The following is a 19,544-nucleotide window of genomic DNA, read 5'->3' on the forward strand; positions in this document are numbered from 1 at the left end:
CATTCTTTCCGTCAGGCCTCTGCCGCTTCCACAAATGGACCTGCCTCCATCCCCAAGGTGGATCCCCCTCCACAGGCCAGTCAACACGAACGCGGGTTATGCAACGAGAAAGACGTGCACCACAACAAAACAAGCCAACACTGCCTCACTGCCAACCTCGGGTGATCCGAGCGATCAATGCCGACTTGGTACATTACTTGGTACAGCGTACCAGCACACACAAAACTTTGCATTGCTTTACTAGTCAGTCGGAGATCAACATGAATATGCTTATTCTCCACTGGTCAGTCGTCTGTCCCCTTCGCTGGTGCATCCCCTGACCGATCTGCAGGCCCCCCTTTGGAGCCTGTGAGGCCGCCTTTGCGCCGCCGTCCCAGCAAAAGACATGATCCAGTTCATCCTCAGTTCAGAGACCATGGCGGTTTCCCGAATCGCTGCGCGCTGAGTCAATTGACGTACTGACTCAAAGGTGGTGTGCTACTCGCTGACGTAGCGCTCGAAAACATCGCCGTAGTACCGCTGCCCCACCTCTCTGTGGCTTCTCACCTTTGTTCGCAGCTGGCTCTCGCCCCACGTCGCATACCCGCCCCTCAAGAAGGCCGAGTCGACGTCCCTACCCTCCGCCGACTCGACCCCTCCACCCTCGAACCGCTCAAAGTGTCCTCGCAGCGAATGGAAGGCCTCTTCTCTCGTTAAGCTCCGCCGCACGCCCTGGAAAAAGGGCACGCTGAACCGCTCCTCCGATCCGCTGAGCACCCGATGCGTGGTCGCGCGGCACACGCCATGCGTCACGACCTCGAACGCCTGTCCGATGTTCACGACAAACGTGCCGGCCAGAGGCGGCACGTCGACCCACGTGCCAGTCTGGTTGAGAGCCTGCAGGCCGCCAACCTCAGGCGATGCCTGTAGCAGGAAGGTCCACCAGCCGGACGAGTCCTTGTGTGCGCCAACGCCCTGGCAGTGGGCTCCATCAGGCTGTGCTGGGTAGTGCACTGTTTTGAGGCGATGCTGGTCGGAGAGGAATGGTAGGAACGTCTCTTCTGGGAGGTCGAGTGCCTCTGCCACGAGGCCGAGAAAGCGTTCGCCGAGGAGCGTGAGCTCAGCAATGTACGCTTCTACCACTGGTCGGATTGACGGCAGCGCGGGTGGGTAGTTGTTGGGTCCGCGCAACCGCTCAGCGAGCGGTTGTCCAAGGGTCCAGGATGCTGGCAGTTCAGTCGCAAACTCAAACTGCTCGCGGTGGTCAGAAGCACCGGCAGTTGTCTCGGTGCCCACCTCGCTGTATCCGAGGAAATGAGGCGAGCCGGCAAGCGCCGCTTCTGCCTTTTGACCGGACGTCAACCCAAAGAGCTTGGGCAGAGCTGCCGTGAGATTTGCTATGACAGTGTCTGGAACGCCATGATTCGTAACGTAGAGGAAGCCCACGTCGAGCAGCGCATGTCGAAGCTCTTCAAGCAGCTTAGGCTTAGTGCTAGGTGACTCTGCGAGCGCGAGATCCAGAAGAGGGATTGAGGTGAAGGCCATGGTCCGTAAAGACGATCGATTGAGTGGTGCTGTTCGTTCCCGCCACTCACCAATACAGCCAGCTTGGTCAAAATCAACCTGAATTGCGGCGCGCTCTGTGCAAGTACAAATTCTCTGTCAAGCATCCCCAAGCCATCGGTACGAGGATGTTCCTGGGTCATATTGCACACAGACTGCGGAGACTCATCACGTCATCCCCAACCGGTGGGTTTTCCTCTGTCTTCATATCAAGTCACGTGGCAAGACATACTACATGTATGTACTATGTAACAATAAATCGACCATACAAGCCGTCACTTCGGGCGAGATGAGAACAACCAGACCCCTTGAATGCCGATGTTCATGTGTTGGTCACGCTCTCTTGCCCGCATCTCGCAGGGTATGCTGTGCATCGTGGGTAGAAAGCGGGCCCTGCAACAATTACCACATCGAGCCGAAGGTTTAATATTCCTTGCACTACGAAGAACAAATAAATTGGCCATGTTCGTACACGTATACGTGGCATCCAAGGTGGAGCAGTATACCATGCTGTTCTGCTAGGTCGACAGCATGAGGTCTTCCATGAGCAGCTTCTCGCTCCTCGGCCGCCTCTTCACCCACGCCGCTTTCCCGACAGCGGGCACGACTGCTCCCTCTTCTACCATGGCCCAACCCGCCGCATGCTCATCACGTTTCATGTACCGGAAGATGACTTCGGCCCCGCCCTCTTCCAGGGCGTACTCCCGCCGCCACAGTCGCGCCCACTGCTCCGTGTCGCTCCCTTCGACCGCATTCGCCTTCTCCACGTCTCGGTTCCGCACGGCGAGCACATGCAGCGCACGCGTGCTCCAGAGCCCGTCCTGGCCGGGATACTCACCCAGCATGACGACGGCTTCGTCTCGGACCACGGCGTCGCGGCAGAAGAGCGCCGTGCCGAAAAGCCACATGGACAGCCCGCACTGCAGGGACGTGCCGTACGCGGGCTTGTCGGCCGTCAGGCGGGCGGCGCGCAGCGCGGCCGAGGCGGTGGTGAGGAATTCGCGGAACAGGGGCGTCAGCGCCCGCACCGCGTCGATGCTGAGGAATTGCGGCGCGTTCTCGAAGAGGGTTGCGCCGAGGTACTGGAGGCGGAGGTGCAGGGCGCGGAGGTAGTCTTTGGAATCGCGGGATTGCAGCATGATTCTGTGGAAGAGGGGCAGGAAGGCTTTCTCTAGGGTCTGCATCTTTTGCCTATTGTCGGCATAGAAGGCGAGGACTTGTGGATGGCCTAGGATGTGGTGGATGGACGTGTTGATCGCGGCTGCGTCGGAGCAGCCGATGACACCGGAGGATAACACCAAGTCATGCATGAGGGGCCCGATGGCGGACTGAGCCCGGCGGAGATAGTTCCAGTGATGCTCGTATTCGTCGAGGGTGCCAAACAGTTCGGGCACGTCGTTCATGACGGTAGGCTGCCACAGCTGGCAGAGGAGGTGCATGAACGACTCCATGGAGCGAGACGCATTACGGAGGCCTTTCGCAAAGTGTGGCAGTGGCCTGCAGTCGCCGACGCGACCGGTGAGAATGTGCCGCGCCTGAGCAGCGAGGACGAAAAAGACATTGGTCACGGCACCCAGCAAAGGACCTGGATTGGGGGCCAGGCTTCTTATGTGAGCATTCGCTTCTTGGCTCGTGGTGAGTGTGAGAAGGAGCGCGAGGCCATGGTTGACATGGTCCAAGGCAGCCTTGATGTTACCCCGGAGAGTCTCAAAGTAGAGAAGCATGACGGACAGGAAGATGGTGTCCTGCACCGAGCTGCTGCGGCTTTGGAGCTTCAGCGCGTGGCAGAGGTACGTAGTAGCGTGAAGTTCACGAGGGCTGTAATTCGGGGGCCCCGGACCCGCTGGAGTCTTACGGTGTTCGCTCGAATGCAAATCTCGATCTCCCAGACTCACCGCGCCGATGGCCATGGCAGCATGGCGAAGCGTGTCGTTGGCGCGAGCGAGCTGTGGCAGCAAAACACTCCAGAGATCCCCGCTGGATGCCGCGACATTCCATGGGGCCTGCGACAGCTTGACAAACTCGTTGAAATAGTTCAATCCTGTGGCATCATGAAAGTCGAGGAGATCGGGATCCAGAAGGGTCTGATGCAGCATATTTGCCGTCCTGGCCACAGCGGCAACGCGACCGCGCTGCTTGGGGATCTTTGGCGGGGCATAGCCTTCGCAGTGCCCTCGGAGGGCGAGGCATTTGCGGCAGTACGGCTTCGTCTCGTCGCACTTGACGTGTCGCTTCTTGCACGTTATGCACCCGGTCTTGGCTTTTGCGTTGCTGACACGCGAGCGTTTGGGTTTAGTGAGGCTCACGGCTGGGTCATGGCTGGTTGGATCTGAGTTTGGCGCCGCGCTGCAACGAATGTCAGCCTAGGGAACGAGAGTGAAGTATGAGCCAGCTTGCCTGGGTGTTCTTCTCAGAGACGAGTTGTTCATGATCATATTCTATGTGATCCGCTCATCCCATGACACTCTTTGTAGATGGAGGAAGCATGTAAAGTCGTAATGTGACGGTGATGCTGACAAAGGGATTGACGTCAGGAGAGCAATCGCATAAGGAGATATCGCGAGCAGACGGCTACCCATCGACCTCTTTGATGCAACACCTCGTTAAATGCTCATCCCTTCGGACCTTTCGTTCACTTTGTCGATATGGAAAACACAGATTCAAGCCGTGAGCCATTCATTGGCTTCTTGGAACTCAGGTTAGCATAGGAGTTTGAGCTGAGCCTGGCAGGCATTGTTGAGGAGCTATCAGGCCGGATCCCTACTACCGTATTCGGCTATACCAATTTAGTGCCCCGAACACCTGGAGATTGCTAATATTTTGCTTCTCAGTGCTCAATCTAATGAACCCTTGTAAATTTTTTTTATTTGAGCATGGCGGCTGGAGCTTGGCCTACCTACGTGTTCAAGTTTTTATTTGGTCACTAGTCTTTAGAACTAGTATGAAGGTTTTGTGACACAAAATCCATGTAGGGCCTCATAAGATACGTGGGTTTTTATGGCGGAAATCAAACCTGGCGATATATGTGTCTCTAAGCCCCAGAAACAGCGAGATAGCTCCATTGGACAATGGATTTTGGGCCAAATGCGCCTTGACCTGTCATGAAATGTCTATTTTTCATGAGGTAATACTCGGAAAGATGGGATGTAGGGATTTAATTGAAACGCTTCCAGAATTTCCGGCACGATCAGCTACCAGCCCTCTGACTTGTGTTTAAGTTTAAAATCATAGATTCTTTGCCTAGAAGAACACCTGCTGTACTCCAGATTTTTGAACAGTAGACCAAACATACGTAGTTTGATCTATATTGACTGAGACGACCTTTTCAATGAGATGACTTGTGAAATCTGGTGAAACAAGCTATTTAGAGGGCTTATTCGGATAGACTACTGGCTCGAATACCAATTGACTTTCAGAGAAACACGAGTCAACGAAGGAGTGAAGATACTGAAATTAATCCAAGTACTTATAGTAAATTCGAGAATGAGCCGTCGAGCCCTGCCACAGCTTTCAGAGGAGGAAACAACTCTGGATGAAGAATGCGCATTCTGATCCCTCAGGCTGTAGATCCAAATGATCGGCTGCACGGGCGATGGTGGCGAGTAATCGTTAAGCCGACATGTTTTGATCCTCATTCAAGCCCAGGAGCAGTGTAAGCCGAAGTATCCCGGCTCTAGGCCTCAAGAAAGTATGGCAACCGACAGATCGCGACCTACGAGAAGCAACCCCACAAGCCCCGCAAGCTCTATGAATGGCTTTCCCGAAGCACTACTCAACATCCGAACTGGTGTAATGGCTAACATTTGACGCTCTCACCGTCAGGCTCAGGGTTCGATTCCCTGGTTCGGAATATCTTTTGCCATCCCCGGCGCGTTGGGGCCGTGCCTTTTTGCCTTTGTAGTCACCAAGCCCAAGAACACATTGAAGCAAAAATAGCACAGAGCGTTCCAAGTCCTGCGTGGCATGGACTTGCGCGGCTGTCTCACGGCATCGAGCGTTGGCATGGTGTCTCACAGCGACTCGCACCCAATTCCTCAGGTGCCATTAAGGCTATGCTACACATACAAACTTGACACCCATGTCGAAGGCGCCGTTGGCGCATTTTCCCATCGTCGCCGTACGCCGTTCCAATCACACCGTAATAGTACAAAGCGTAGCCGTCGTGCGGCAAACCACGATCGCCACCCTAGTCCCGCCCCTCATACCCGCTCTGGTAAGCAAACTGCCGCTGGTAGTCTCTGAGACTCGACCACAAACGCAACTCTTCTTCCTCGTCTTGGGGCGTCATGTTGGAGTCGTTTCCGTGGCCCGCATGACCTGGTCCAGTGCCCTCAAGCTTGATCAAGATGTCGATGAGCCGCGAGAGCGCAGCCTCGGACTTGACTGCCACGGGACCCTTGCGCTCGGGGGCATCATTGAGAAGGGTCGACGCCACCTGGCGCACCTTGTTGATGAGCGATCCTCCGTTCGGCTCCATGTTTCGCTGCGGGATTGACCCGAGGACGTGCAGCAGATCCTGGACGATAAGCTCGCGCTCGGCCGTCATGAGCTCAAAGATGCGCTCGGCTTCAACATCCTCAGCCTCCTTGGCGGCCTTGCCCTCAATCGTGCTCTCGTCGATGATGGAACGATTGGGATCTGCAAGGTAGACATCGCGCAGGTTGAAGTATAGCTCAACGAAGTAGGACCGTGTCGCGAGCTGCGACACAAGAATGTTAGCCTTCTGAATGTCGTACTGCAGCTGGCGCCGCCGTTGCGTGTTGCTCTTGATGACGTTGCGGATGTCGTTTGCCGGTTGCGCGTTGGGGTACGCTGGGGGCATGTATTGAAGATGCCCATCGTCAAAGCCTCCGCCGAAGACGGGCTGATCAATCTGCGACGTGAGGCGCAGCTCAGTCGGAAGACGATCGATGATGTTCTTGGCAGCGACGAGGGCGTCGCGCAGCATGGCGCGCTGATCGGGCCACGGGAGCGTGCTCATACCATACACAAGCTCAACACTAACGATAGCATTCATTGTAGTGTATATCTCAACGCCGAATCGAAAGCCCGTCAGCAGCGTGACGTTGTTGTTCTCTGAATACTGAATCTCGTTGGCCATGATCCACCGGTCGTCAACATTCTCGGGCAGAGATGGGTACGGGAGGTTTGGCGTTGATGGCGCGATGACGAGATCGGCGTGAGAGGCGCCAAGCTGTGAGAAGGAACGCACGCCGAGAAGCAGGCACCAGAATATGCGCTTACCAATCTGATCTTTGATGTTGTGGAAAGGCAGGGGGTTGTTCGAGTAGTGATCAGTGCCAAATGTCGGCAGTTCGCCCGGGTTCTTGGGCGCGTGGAAGCCAAGCTCGCGAATCAGCGAGAGGCACTCAGCCGTGAAGTGGCGATAGGCATTGACATGCAACGTGTAGCCCGCAGCAAGGCCCAGAAAGTAGCTCGTCGCAGCATCATCGAGCGTCTTGGGCGACTTGATAGACCACAGAGCACCGCGTGCTTGGAGCGCAATATCCCTGCATTTTTCAATCATGACGATGGCACGAGGGAAAAGGTGCGTGCTGTGCTGGGCCTTGAGGTGCTGGCGAGCGCTCCGGGGAAAGGACGCCACAAGAGCGGCAATCATGGAGGCCAGAAGACTCAAAAACTCGGGGTTCGTCCGGTCCTGGCGCGTAGCGAAGGCGTCTCGGAAGGTTGGTTCGTGAGGAAAAGGCGCCAGGGGGTGGATGTAGGTGAAGAAGTCGTCAACGAGGAGCTCCAACACAGGCATAGGAGCAATCGATTCGGCAGTGTAGGCTGTGGCTGCAGGGCCCTCTGCGATGGACACAAGGGTCTGGGCGGCGTTATGCGGCGAGGGTGTCGGGCCCAAGCCGTTGTTGTAGGCAAAACCATTGCCTGCAGGTGTCGGGCCGGGCTCGAGTCGAGGGCGCTGGGCAGCGCGAGCAGCCTCGGCGTGCTTGTTCGGGGGACCGCGTCTCTTGAGGGCTCGGTGAAAGGTGCATTCGACGTTGAGGTCTCGGCAGGGCCTGCATGGGGCCGTCTCGTCGCATTTCACCTTGCGCTGGGAGCACATGTCACAGGCTCGGCGGAGTCGCGTCAGCTTGGGATTAACAGCTGAGTCTCTGGCAGCGGACGGCGCAGGTGCAGGCGCAGGCGCAGGCGCAGCAGATGCCACCGAGGCAAATGGATGTGGACCGGCAGGCGCTCCACCGATGGACGCATTCACGGCAGCAGTAGCAGCAGCGGCGGCGGCAGCAACGGCCAGAGCAGGATCTGGGCCACTCGAGCTGCCCGTGTCTGTGCCTTGCATTTCATGGTCAAGAGAAGACGCGGACTGCGGCGGCGGGTCATACTGGTGATGCTGCTCGTGCGGTTCGTGGTGTTGCTCGTGAGGTTGCTCGTGGTGCTGCTGCTGGTGATCGACGCTTTCGCGCAGAGCCTGAGCAGCGGCGGCGTCTGATGCGTCCTGGAGAGCCTGCAGGCCACCAGTGGCGATTTCGTGGGCAGTCGATGAAGATGTAGTCGCGTGGATCAAGTTTGCGTCCAGATCCGAGGTCTGCATCGAGGCAGGGTCGTAGTCGTCAAGTCCATCGTGGTGTTCGATATGTACATGATGTCCGTGATGCTCGGGCTCTTCAGAGGCATCAGCAGCGGCAGCAACAGCAGACGCGGCAGCGGAGTCGGATGCTGTGTCGCCATTGTCGATTTCGGACTGCGCTGCTGTGTCGATGGTAGTCGAGGCGATAGGTTCAGGGTCGACCTTCAACGCCGAGAGGTCGTCGTGGTCGTGATCATTCATGTGACCATGATCTTGGTCCTGACCCGTCGACATTGTGGAAACCAGAGACGCGCTCGATGATACAGACGCGGATTCGCGCGATGGCTGATTGTCGGGGAAGCTTCGGTGCGCGGCGTCCAAGGCGCAGTGGTGATGGTTGAGCGTCGGCAGTTCCGCGGCTGACTCTTTTAGCATCACGTGACTCTGCGACCTTCTACAAGGATCTGGGTTCGGCGCGTCTGTGATCCTGCGGCAGGCATCACTGGTGTGCCCATGAAGGAAGGGGCATCTTGCTCCATTCTACCTGCCTCGATAAGTCAACCACACGGCGGTCACGTGCATTTGGAATTGGCTTGTTGTGAATTTCATCAACCTGTAGTTTTTGCGGAGATTCATCCTCTACTTATTCCATTCCTTACAGCGCTGTATTGACTTTATCCCCACTTGTTGACTTTATCCCCAACGACAGTACCCTCACCTCGTCGAGTCACTTAACGATTCCAATGAACCGCGGTCACGGGCATCAGCAGCCCAATCCGCCGAAGACGTTGACCAGTGGGAGCATATGCGTGATGTCTTCCAAGTTCATGCTCGACAGTACGGAGGTGCGCAGGTCGTCAATGACTCCTCCTTTTGTCGTTAACACCAGTAACGGGCTCAGCCTCCCATCCCCGGCAAGCTCAGTTGTGATCATGCGACAACGGAGAAGGCAGGTCCGGCATGTGCAGCGTCACCAGCTCTCTCTCGCGACACTCGCAGGCGGGCGAGGCCCAGATCATGCGCCCTACGATGCGCCCGTCCTTCACCAGCATGCCCATGCCGTCGAGGTGCGACAGCTTATACTTGAGCCCCGGAACGCGGTACGCCACGGCCCGATGCAAGTCGGCCGTCGGCACAAAGGCGCCCACGCGGAAAGCGAACGTCCCATGGCAGGTTGTGCACGTTACCCCGACCATGTAGTTGTATGGGTGGCAGTGCATCGTCGCGAATCGGGCGTAGCTCAGGTCGATACGGCTCTCTGAGAGCTCGCCGACGACAGTGGTCAGGGACATGATGTCTGCGAGCCACTCGGCGCACTCCTCCCCCTCGCCGCACATTGACCATGGTTCGGCCCAGGGAGTGTTGTACTGGTCCCGGAGCGTATCCTCGAGGTCTTTGAGGTTATCGTGGGCCTTGAGATGCTCCATGATGATCTCCTTGCGCTCGCCGTAGAGTCTTGTCCCGAGCGAGACGACAAAATCGTCCACGTTCGGCCCGGTGAGATCGAGACTGAAGGCGGCGCACCGAGAAAAGTGGTCGTAGGTACTCTTCCAGTCCGGGAATTTGACAATCGTAACAATGCCAATTTTCTCTAGCGTCAAGGTCAATTTATCGCCAGATTCATCGAACGATACATCGATAGGGAGCGAAGGAGGACTCGTCTCCTCGCCCAATTCCCAGGTCCAGACCTCATTGTAGCTGCACGGATCCAGCGGGTTCAGCCGCGGGTCATCCAGCAGAGGGACGCTCGGTGTCATGAGCAAGGGGCTGTAGTCGCCCGCGAGGAGACACTCTCGCGCGACTCGGAGGTACTCCGTCCGAAAGTCCGGCTGCAGGGCTGCCTCTGACCTCGCGGCGACAATACCGCGTAGGCCATGGAGAAAGTCCATTCGATCGCGGCACTTCCGCCTTGCCAGCAGGGCGAAAGCCATGGCGAAGCTGGTTGTCTTGTGCGACTTGACCTCGCGCAGCGGCCCAAGCGTCCAGGGCACCAGATTTCGGTTCTCGGGGAGCCCGACCATGTTCTCGACATTGTGAACGCTGCCCTGCCTGACGACCTCCTCATCCCATACGCGATGAAGCCTGTCCAGGAAGGCTGGGTCGTCTGCTCCAGTGTCGAGGTGGTAATCGGACGTCATCATCCTGATCCGACTGCTACTCACAAACTCCATGGCCGTCCACATGCGTTGGAACCACTGTGCATTGCACACCCCCGTCATACCGTCCAGGGTTACATCAGACTCCTCATCCTGGCGAAGCTTCTCCACGGTGGATGAGCTTAGGTCGTTGAAGTGTATGATCGTGGCGTAACTGGAGCTGTAAAGCGTGTGGATGATGCGAAGGATCGGATTCTTCAGTTCATCCGTCCACTGCGGAACGCTGAAGTAGTCGTGCCATAGTTCCTGCCCGTTCCCATCCACCTCCATGCTCTCTTCGAGCCCACAGCACACGAGGACGGGTGCTTCGATGGCCTGTCGCCTGATTTCCAGCGGCTGAGGTGAGTGGCGACCCTGCTGCTGATTGATGGAGACTTGCGGGTCCCAGACATGCGAGACTGTCAAGACATGGACCTCGCTTGTCCGGAGGCAATGGAGGTGCCTGTCGAAGAACAAGACGTCTCGTTGCAAGTGCGTCGAAACAACCCGGCTGCAGCGCAGAGACTCGCTTAACGCAGACGGGCCGTCGGGAGGCGCCAGCTTGAACGTTCGCACGAGAGCATCGTGAGTGAATGACTCCCCGCAGACTAGGCAGCGAAGCTTGTCGGGTTCAGGCTCGTACCAGAAGGTCTCGAGGTCTGCGACGCCCGTGGCGGCTAGCTCGTCGAGTTTGGACTGTTCGAGGACCATCTGGATATCTGTACGGCGAAGCAGTCGCAATGTCTCTCAGGGAAGATTCCCACCACGGCTGCCGCGGAAATTCGGACGTAAGAGGCGGTTGTAATACATGTCAGCATTGAGTGAGGGGGGCCAAAATGCGAGGTTATTCAGACGGCGGCGGTACCTCCCAAAATGGACATGGAATATGTACGTGCAGGGATAGGATTTGCAGCTGATGGGGAAAAACAATGTATCTCGTGCCTATAGTGGATCACGTTTCCGTCTATTAGGAATAAGCTTGCCTGTATCCGAGCGAATGGTAACACGAGTTGGATGAACACGTTCTCGCGCATAAGCAGCATACAACATGTAGCTCTTGGCAGTGGCACAACCTGTAGAGCGTTTCAGGGGATCTCGAAGACGTTCTAGATACTCCCTCTCCAGCTGGAAGCTGTAAAAAGATCTAATGGCCCCTCGAGCTGCTCGGGTGACCCTCTTGACCACTGGCCGGCGTAGCTCAGGTGGTTGTTGTCGGTATCTGCAACGCCTTGGGATGCCAGCTTTGTGTGGATGGGAGACATTGCACCGGTAGACACTAAAATGTAAACTTCTACTTACTTTCCGTGTACTCTCCGCGCTTTCGTCCAGCAGATATTACCCACATCGTGCAGCCCAATCTCGTCTCAGCGCGGCCAGAACCAGCGGTCCTGGATCACCAATAGCTGCCCTGACCTCGCCCACGTTTGTTGGCAAGAACAGGACTCTGTATGCCGTGTAGACGTCTGCTGAATGAAGTTTGTAAGGGCCGCGGACGACGCTCTGGCCTCTCGATACTTGAATGCGTCGCGAAAGACCTCAAGGTCGCAGATGGACTGGTGTCAGGGGACCCTACGGGTTCCCCTACAGAGTCGCTAAGCAGGGGGTCAGGCAGGGGCTAAGGGCTAGAGAAACGTATATATAGGCTACGAAGGGCCCTCTAAGCTGCGGAGGGCCAGAATTCAGATGTATTCCGACCCCCTATCTATCTTCTATCCGCTGCGGACCACGTGTGGAAGACCTCTTCACTCTGCTCTAAACAACGCTCTAACAACTATGGTCTGCGGATTCTCGATTTCTCGGAACCTGTTCTCCACGAGATCATCGAAATCCAGAAGCAAGTCACGCACATTGCGGCGAACCCGGGGCTACCCGACTTTCTTCCTCCTCTCAGAAACCTGCCTGAGATGCTCTCGCCCTGGAAAAGAGCTGCAGATAAACTCTTTGCTACGCAGGTCGACTTGTACGGGAGGTTGTATGAGCATGGCAACTCATCGCCGTGCTGGAACGCAACAGAGAAAGCTATCACTACCGCCAAGAAGGTCGTGCCTGGCGACATTCATCCAGCTGACTTTGACCTCGACCTCGCCTTCACGCTGGCCACATCGATCCAAGGCGGCAGGGAAACCTCGCCGCGCCAGATCCTATGGCTATTCGTAGCGGCCTTGCAGAACCCAGGATTTGTACGCCGCGCACATGCCGTTCTGGACGACGTCGTCGGCTGTGACCTTCTGCCGCGGTTCCCCGACAGGTCGAAGATTGCTTTCATCGACGCTGTCATTCACGAGTTGTTTCGATGGCGACGCGTCTCACCGGGGAGCATTCTGCGTCGCGCTGACAAGAAGGAAGAGTTTGCAGGCGTCAAGATTGCCAAGAATGCGACGATCATGGCCAACGCGTGGGGTATCGGGCGTGACAAGGCAGTCTTTGACCCCGGTCTCGGCGACTTGCAGGCGTTCATCCCGGAGAGATGGCTTGATGGACAAGGCAAGGTCAACAGCAGTCTCCCGCTACCGGTGTTTGGCCAAGGCAGGAGCGCCTGCATGGGCAGGGCGGCAGGCGGGTGGCCGTACACGGCGCGTTTATGCAGGTCGCAAACCTGCTGTGGGAGTTTGACATCGAGGCCAGCGAGTAGGTCGGCCCGTAGGCCATGTAGGTTGTCGGGTTCATGACGGTGCCGACGGAGTTTCGATCCAAGCTGAAGCCACGCGGACCATGGGTGCTAAATGTGATCACACGATCGTGGGAGGATGTTAGCAAGGACTTGGGCGAGGTGATGGGGCTGTCGCACGGCGTGGAGGGATAGCGGATGTTGTGGAAGCGTTCTGACGAGTGTGAGAGCGTGTGCACTGCCACAATGCGTCTTGGCATCTCCATCGTGTTAGATATCTCGAGATGGAGGGTCAGTCTGTCAGACTCGGCCGCGTATGGAACGGAGAACAAACTCCGCGATGCACGACGGCAGGCAGTAAGACGTGCAGACCAACCATTGGCAAGCATGCTGCATTTCAAACTCCATAGAGGAGATCGTTCAGGTTGCGGATCTGACTTCACGCCGCTCGTGGTCACCTGTTTGTTCAAGAACGGAAATTCTGCATCTTCAAGCTGACTGCAGCATGCACTCGATCGAAGTTGTCGAAGAGGTATACTATAAGTTGCACACATGTTAGTCAGACCACTCACTTTGCGATGGACCTACCAGTTTGCCAAGCAAATACTTGACTGGCTAGGTGCTTGCTCTGAAGGATTCAAATCTATATGCCATCTGCAAGCAGTGCTTTGCCGCAGCCACCTGGTGGTTGTTGAAAAAATATTTTCATTCTGCACAGGGAATATCTGCTCGATGATACTTGGGCCGGCACGATGGAATCCAACTGGGAACATATAAACCCAGGACCAGAATCCCCAGTGCACATTTGCCACTGTGAAAACACGCTCCAACAATAGCGCTGCCCATCATGACCCTCCTCTCCTTGACCCTCCTCGGGCTCCCTCTGGCCCTCGCCCAACAAATCGGCACTCTTGTCCCTGAAGTCCCCCCCGCTCTCACCTGGTCCAACTGCACCGCCGAATCGTGCACGCCCGTCACCGACGCGCTGACCCTCGACGCCAACTGGCGCTGGACACACGAGACAACCTCGGCGCACACGTGCTTCCTCGACGGCGACTGGACAGACGTCTGCTGGAACCTCAATAGCGGAACGGCGTGCGCCGAGCGCTGCGCTGTCGAAGGCGCCGACTACGCGTCGACGCACGGCATCACGACCGCCGGCGGTAGCGCGTCTCTGCGGTACGTCACGCACTCTGCCTTTGGGCGCAACGTGGAGAATCGCGTCTTCCTGCTGGCGCCGGATGGGCGGTATCGCATGTTCGAGCTGCTCGGGCGCGAGGTGCGCGTCGACGTCGAGGTCGGCACGCTGGGCTGCGGGCTCAAGGGGGCGCTGTACTTTGTCAAGATGGAGGCGGACGGCGGGCGCGGGCGCGGCAAGAACGCCGCTGGTGCGCGGTACGGCACCGGATACTGCGACGCCGAGTGCAGCCAGAGCATCAAGTTTGTTGATGGCCGGGCTAACCTAGAGGGGTGGGCGCCGGGGTACACGGAGCTCGAGCTCGGACGCGGCGCCGTTGGGGCCTGCTGTGCCGAGATGGGTGTTTGGCAGAGCAATTCGGCGTCGTATGTCGTCTCGGCGCATCCTTGCATTAACCCCGACTTTCACACGTGCCAGGATAGCCGGTGCCCACGCGGGTTCTCGGACGACATTTTCCCCCATGGCTGCGATACCGACGGCTGCGGCGCGAGCCCATACCGGCTGGGCAATACACAGTTTTATGGGCAGGGCAAGACGCTCGACAGCGGGGCCAAGTTTACGTGAGTTGTCCTCCGGAATCAGTGAGAGGAAACAGAGAGAAGCTGACTGGGTAGTGTCATTACGCGGTTCCACGAGGACCACGTCTCGCAATCCTTCATCCAGGCCGGCGAGCCCATCGAAACGCCGCCCAGCCAGGCGTCCGGCGTGCAGGGCAACGCCATCTCGGACGACTTTTGCGACAGCCAGGCGTCGGCGTTTGGGGAGCGTAACCGATACGCCGAGGTTGGCGGGTGGTCGTCGACGAAACGGGCGCTCGCGGGCCAGTGGGTTATGGTCATGTCCATCACGCACGATGCCTACGCCAACATGCTCTGGCTCGACTCGCTGTACCCGGTCGACGCCGCCGGTCGGCCCGGTGCGCTGAGGGGGCCGTGTCCGGCGAACAGGGGATATCCGGCGCAGACGTTGGTGGAGAACCCGCAGGTAGGTGGTTCGCTGAATGGATGGCGACGTGTACTGACAAGGGCAGGCCAAGGTGACGTTTTCGGACATCCGGTACGGGCCGATCGGGACGACGGGGTGATGGCAACTGTGATGTATTGGGGATCTGGTTATAGGTCCCTGTTGGAGTACGGTTCGTGGTGGTGGAGAGGCAGAGTGTCTCTCGTTCTATGCTGGTGCTTCAAGCATGCTGTCGCTACCTTTATCTTGGTCATCCAGTGGTTGACCTGTCGCTTGGTGATCTATGATCTTGCAGCCTCGTTGGGCCCTTATTCGAGAACTCTCTTGGAATTCATACAATAGCCCTGTTCACATCAGCTACATGAAGAAGAAACGATGACGTTACCAGCCATCCATCAAAAGAATGATTTGTTTCGGATGATGGTATGGTCCTGCAGCTTCGGAGTCCGAGGGGAAGTCCATCTTGGTACTCTGCCTTCCATCCAGCGTTGTAGACGGCAGACTGCAGACTGCAGATTGCCAGAGGTCAGCGACCTGGCTCCCTAGGAGCCATCTGTCAAGCTCCACATCGAGGCAGTCCCTGGCAGCATCCGAATAACGAAAAACCATGTCGCATAAGGTAAATGATGAGGTTTGGAGGTCTATAGACGTCCACCTCATGATGCAGTCATTGCAATGGAGGTTGGGTCTGTCGGAAGGTGTCCCCTGGATGGGCGGGGTCCGGCAAGTGGATCCCCAGCCACCTGCCGGCTGTCCCCCTGGCTCCTGCCCCTGCCCCTTGGCCCCTGCCACCTGCCGCCTCCATCGTCGCCACGAATCAAACACTGGGTGCCTTCTGCCAAAGGAAAGGCAGGTTCTGCCACCGCCTAAGGTCAGGCACCTAGACACTTGGGCAGGCACCTCTGGCAGGTAGTCAGGTACTCCCTTCCTCAACAGAAAGCACTCCAGCCTCATCGCCATCCATCGCTCCATCAATCCATCGATCCATTGGCACCCCAGCCACCCTCCAGCCATCTCCAGCAAACAGGTTCAAGAAGCCCATGTCTTCGCCTGCTCCTCGACCCTCGCTTCTTTCATTCTTATCCTGTTCTCTCCATTCCTGCCTGTTCCCATTCATCAGCCCATGCCGTCGCATTGAACAAGCAGCACACCACAGCACATCGCCGCCACACAATGGCCACGCGTGCGCAAACACAGTACAACCCCCAGCCCGCCTTTGAACCAGAGTCCTTCGCCTCGTCCCCGCAGCGCCAGACCCGCGGTGGCAACGGCGCCAACCGACGTTACCGTCGCCCTCGCTCGCCCCTCCTCGACCACCAGGGCGAAGTCCATTTCTACAGCGGCAGCGACGAGCCGCCGTCGCCCTCAAGAGCGAGTCCCAAGCGCGGATCCGCGCCGCAACGCAGCAGCGGCCGCCCCTCGTCCATGGCCGCTGTCGACGCTATGCAAGCCCGTGCCAAACACGCCAGTCTCCCCTCGTCCTCTGGCCCCCAAGCCCAGGGACGGCCCCCCTCCTACCCCGGCGACGAAGCCATGGACGACCGCGGCGCCCCGATGCGAGGTCCCCCAGCCGATGCCCGCCGTCGCGCCGAGCGTCAAGCCCGTCGCACGTCTGTTTCTGGTGGTGCTGCCCCCGCCCCCACGGGCTACGGTGCCCCTCCTCCTGGACCCGGCCAGCAGATCCCCAACGGATCCCCGCGCGGGCCCTCCCACAGCGGCTCCCCCCGCACAAACGCCCCCAACGGCCGCCGCAGCCCACCTCTGCCGTCGCAGCAGCAGCAGCAGCACCTTTCGGCCCCCACCCTGCAGCAGGCCTCGGAAATCTCCCGCCTCAGCAGCCCCAGCATCAACCAGAGCGTCCTGCAGCCCCTCGAGAAGAAGATGAAGGAGTACCGCGCCCTCATGGCCGATGCCGAAGCCGACATGGCCCAGCTCGACGAAGAGCTGCGCATCCTCACCGAGCGCCGCCGTCAGGCCGAGGACCGCTTCGTCGATGCCCGCGGCCGGCACGACGACTATGAGCGCCAGCACGCTGACGTCGAAAGGGCATTGCGCGGTGATTTCTCGGCGCCAGCGCCGGGGCAGCTCGCGTCCCAACAGACGCTGCAGAGGGGCGAGCCGCAGCAGGTGACCATCCAGCCGGGCCCGCAGGGGCGTCCGTTGGGGCCGTCGCAGCAGCAGTCATGGACCATGGCAAGGGCGCCGAGCATGGACAGCTTCGATGACCGGCCCGGCACGGGGCAGAGCTTGGCGAGTCGGCAGCCGAAGAAGAGGGGGAACCGGTTTGGGATCAAGCTGTGGTAGCGGGTACGAGCCAGTCTCGCGGCGTGATGGGCGCATATGCATGTGACGATTTATGGGATGGATAGATATAGTGTTAATTTGATGAACCTTCTTTTGGCGTGGTCATGGGTTCAGCTCTGGGAGCTATAAATCAAGGCTATTAGGATCTTTAATCTGTTTCTCTTTCCAATACACTGATATGAATGGAACGGATGGAAGGGCCTGCCCTGTGGCCATGCCTGAGACGCCTGCCTGGTCCCAAAGACCCAACTCTATTACTAGCCCCACGAGAGACGTAACCACCACTATGCGTAACATACCCCCTTGTTAAGATATGACGACTTCTATCTCTCCCCTCCTCTCATATCCCTTCATCTATTTATCTCTCTACTATCACTTTATCTATTAAGATCTCCCTCGTGAGCCCTTTCCTCAAGTCCTTAAGTAGAAGGCTTATAGCTCTCCTAATACCTTAGCCCGATACAATTATCGTCCTTAACGATAAGAACGACTATAGAACTAATATGAACCGTAACGGCTCCCGTCTTCACCACCTTATAAGTTCTCGCTAGTGCGCCAGGGCCGCTACCACATAAAAGGATCCTGGAGCACTACCAGCGTTTGCCGACTATGATGGACTCCCCGCGTGAAGAAACAATCTCACTTGCGTAGCCTGCTGGGACTACGCATTCCCGACCGGAAAGGACTATCTCAAGGATTTAGGGCGTGCCCGTGTCAGCTAGGTAGACTGTCCGACACAGCCAAGGAAGGCGGACGCAGGGAGAATCAAAATGAATTTGTCAGAAGTCACCAAAATACTTACGTCTAATGGTTTCCATCTTTAACTCGTCCGGCATGGGCACTAGAAACTGATCGACCGGGTCTGCCCAGAATGGATTTTGAGGATTAACATACTTCGCACAGGTATACTCCCAGTATACTAGGAACCATCCTGCCGTCTCCCAATCCACGATTCCCACAACGGTATCTCCCCGCACCAGAATATTAAGGCTGCTTAGATCACCGTGAGTTAAGACGAGCTCGTTCCCTGATTGCTGATAGAACTCAAACAGCTCGGAAAGGTCGGCAGCGAGCGTGTAGTCAGCATCCAGATTCATGCCGTCGACGAGCGCTTCATGGAACTCCCGTACAGTACCGTACGGGCCCCAGTAGAGCCGGGATGGCAGACGAAAGTCATAGAAAGGCCCACCATCGATGCTGCTGACGCCTTGCCCTTCGGGGGGAGGAACCGAGCGAAGCTCCGTGATCATGCGGCGTAGCTGGTCCAGAATTCGCATTTTCGATTCTTCTGTGCGGCTTAGCCAACCATGCCCTGCCATTTGTCCTTTGATATGGCGCATGACGATGTATGAGTCCCCTTTATAGGTGAATGCGTAATAAACCTTCGGCACGGGGATGGAGGTATGGCTGGCGATAAATCGCATGGCGTGGGCTTCGGTCAGGTTCTCGTCTGGTTTGGTCTTGATGCAGATATTGAAGATGTGGAGAAGGCCCGGTTGTTTTCTCCAGAATCGCCGCAAGAGCTTGTGGTATCTCGCTTTAACAACAAGAAGGACGAGTGTTCGGATAACACGTCCTGGCGTCGGAGCCGGAGAAGCCATTCGGATTCTGTCGAGGGCTCAGGCAGACGTACAGCTCGAATAACAAAAGAAGGCAGTGGAAAATGACCTGAGCGTGGGGGGAGGCCTCATTGGGATATCTGCGCAGGGCACGGAGCCTGGCATGGACTATTGCTGGGCTTTACCGTCGCGAAAATTCGTGAATGGAGACGACTTGGAGTTGGGGGAATCTGAATTAAGCTCCTGCCCAGCGGGCCGCTGTCGCCCGATGCGGACCCGCCCCGCCCCACTTCACCATGTCCAGCAGTCAGCTGTGGTGGGTGTCGCTCTCTCACTCTCCTTCCTCATCAGCTTCACCTCAGCATCCGCTCATGGCTGCCTGATGTACCTAGTCTGGCATTGAATGGAAACATATATCTACTTACATTGCGAAAGACAAACATATTGTTCAGATGAGATATGGCCGAATGAACGACAGACCTGGATTTCTGGTCGACAGGGCGCAGAGCGAAGCGTCCTGAATGCGCATGCTGCTATATTCGCCACCGTTCCGCAGCTTGTAGGTTCTTTCCCAATCTGTCTCGGAAACGCGGGCAGAGAAGGTCCTGGATCAGATTCACTTTCCTTGTACCGTCCCCTGGAAGAAAAGGCGGCAGTCACGCTTCAATTTGCCTGTCTACGCCCTTAGAAGCCATCTTGACCT

General features: G+C 57.3%; 8 protein-coding genes and 1 non-coding gene across 9 annotated transcripts; 4 read left to right on the top strand and 5 right to left on the bottom strand.

Annotated features, from left to right (window-relative positions):
* Positions 1–477: 477 nt before the first annotated feature.
* On the bottom strand, positions 478–1,524 carry VDAG_09511 (gibberellin 2-beta-dioxygenase; the record flags this gene model as incomplete). Its single annotated transcript, XM_009658472.1, has 1 exon — positions 478–1,524. The coding sequence occupies one exon, from the start codon at positions 1,522–1,524 to the stop codon at positions 478–480; it is 1,047 nt and encodes a 348-aa protein (XP_009656767.1).
* Positions 1,525–2,060: 536 nt separating this feature from the next.
* VDAG_09512 (C6 zinc finger domain-containing protein) lies at positions 2,061–3,859 on the bottom strand (the record flags this gene model as incomplete). Its single annotated transcript, XM_009658473.1, has 2 exons — positions 2,061–3,813; positions 3,849–3,859. 2 exons carry the CDS (start codon positions 3,857–3,859, stop codon positions 2,061–2,063), a joined length of 1,764 nt encoding a protein of 587 aa, XP_009656768.1.
* Positions 3,860–5,320: 1,461 nt separating this feature from the next.
* VDAG_20251 lies at positions 5,321–5,392 on the top strand. The gene has a single exon. It is a non-coding gene; the product is annotated as a tRNA-Glu (tRNA).
* A 336-nt stretch (positions 5,393–5,728) lies between these two features.
* Positions 5,729–8,368, bottom strand: VDAG_09513 (uncharacterized protein; the record flags this gene model as incomplete). Its single annotated transcript, XM_009658474.1, has 1 exon — positions 5,729–8,368. The coding sequence occupies one exon, from the start codon at positions 8,366–8,368 to the stop codon at positions 5,729–5,731; it is 2,640 nt and encodes an 879-aa protein (XP_009656769.1).
* Positions 8,369–8,994: 626 nt separating this feature from the next.
* VDAG_09514 (uncharacterized protein) lies at positions 8,995–10,920 on the bottom strand (the record flags this gene model as incomplete). The annotated part of the gene is made up of 1 exon (XM_009658475.1): positions 8,995–10,920. The coding sequence occupies one exon, from the start codon at positions 10,918–10,920 to the stop codon at positions 8,995–8,997; it is 1,926 nt and encodes a 641-aa protein (XP_009656770.1).
* A 29-nt stretch (positions 10,921–10,949) lies between these two features.
* VDAG_09515 (O-methylsterigmatocystin oxidoreductase) lies at positions 10,950–12,841 on the top strand (the record flags this gene model as incomplete). Its single annotated transcript, XM_009658476.1, has 3 exons — positions 10,950–10,997; positions 11,946–12,698; positions 12,758–12,841. 3 exons carry the CDS (start codon positions 10,950–10,952, stop codon positions 12,839–12,841), a joined length of 885 nt encoding a protein of 294 aa, XP_009656771.1.
* Positions 12,842–13,664: 823 nt separating this feature from the next.
* On the top strand, positions 13,665–15,265 carry VDAG_09516 (exoglucanase; the record flags this gene model as incomplete). The annotated part of the gene is made up of 3 exons (XM_009658477.1): positions 13,665–14,575; positions 14,630–14,999; positions 15,134–15,265. 3 exons carry the CDS (start codon positions 13,665–13,667, stop codon positions 15,263–15,265), a joined length of 1,413 nt encoding a protein of 470 aa, XP_009656772.1.
* Positions 15,266–16,116: 851 nt separating this feature from the next.
* Positions 16,117–17,282, top strand: VDAG_09517 (uncharacterized protein; the record flags this gene model as incomplete). Its single annotated transcript, XM_009658478.1, has 1 exon — positions 16,117–17,282. The coding sequence occupies exon 1, from the start codon at positions 16,152–16,154 to the stop codon at positions 17,280–17,282; it is 1,131 nt and encodes a 376-aa protein (XP_009656773.1). The 5' UTR covers positions 16,117–16,151.
* A 360-nt stretch (positions 17,283–17,642) lies between these two features.
* On the bottom strand, positions 17,643–19,032 carry VDAG_09518 (uncharacterized protein). The gene has a single exon (XM_009658479.1). The coding sequence runs from the start codon at positions 18,881–18,883 to the stop codon at positions 18,062–18,064; it is 822 nt and encodes a 273-aa protein (XP_009656774.1). The 5' UTR covers positions 18,884–19,032; the 3' UTR covers positions 17,643–18,061.
* Between the last annotated feature and the right edge of the window lie 512 nt (positions 19,033–19,544).

Source organism: Verticillium dahliae, genomic scaffold (genome assembly GCF_000150675.1).
Source record: "Verticillium dahliae VdLs.17 supercont1.26 genomic scaffold, whole genome shotgun sequence".
NCBI classification, from domain to species: domain Eukaryota; kingdom Fungi; phylum Ascomycota; class Sordariomycetes; order Glomerellales; family Plectosphaerellaceae; genus Verticillium; species Verticillium dahliae.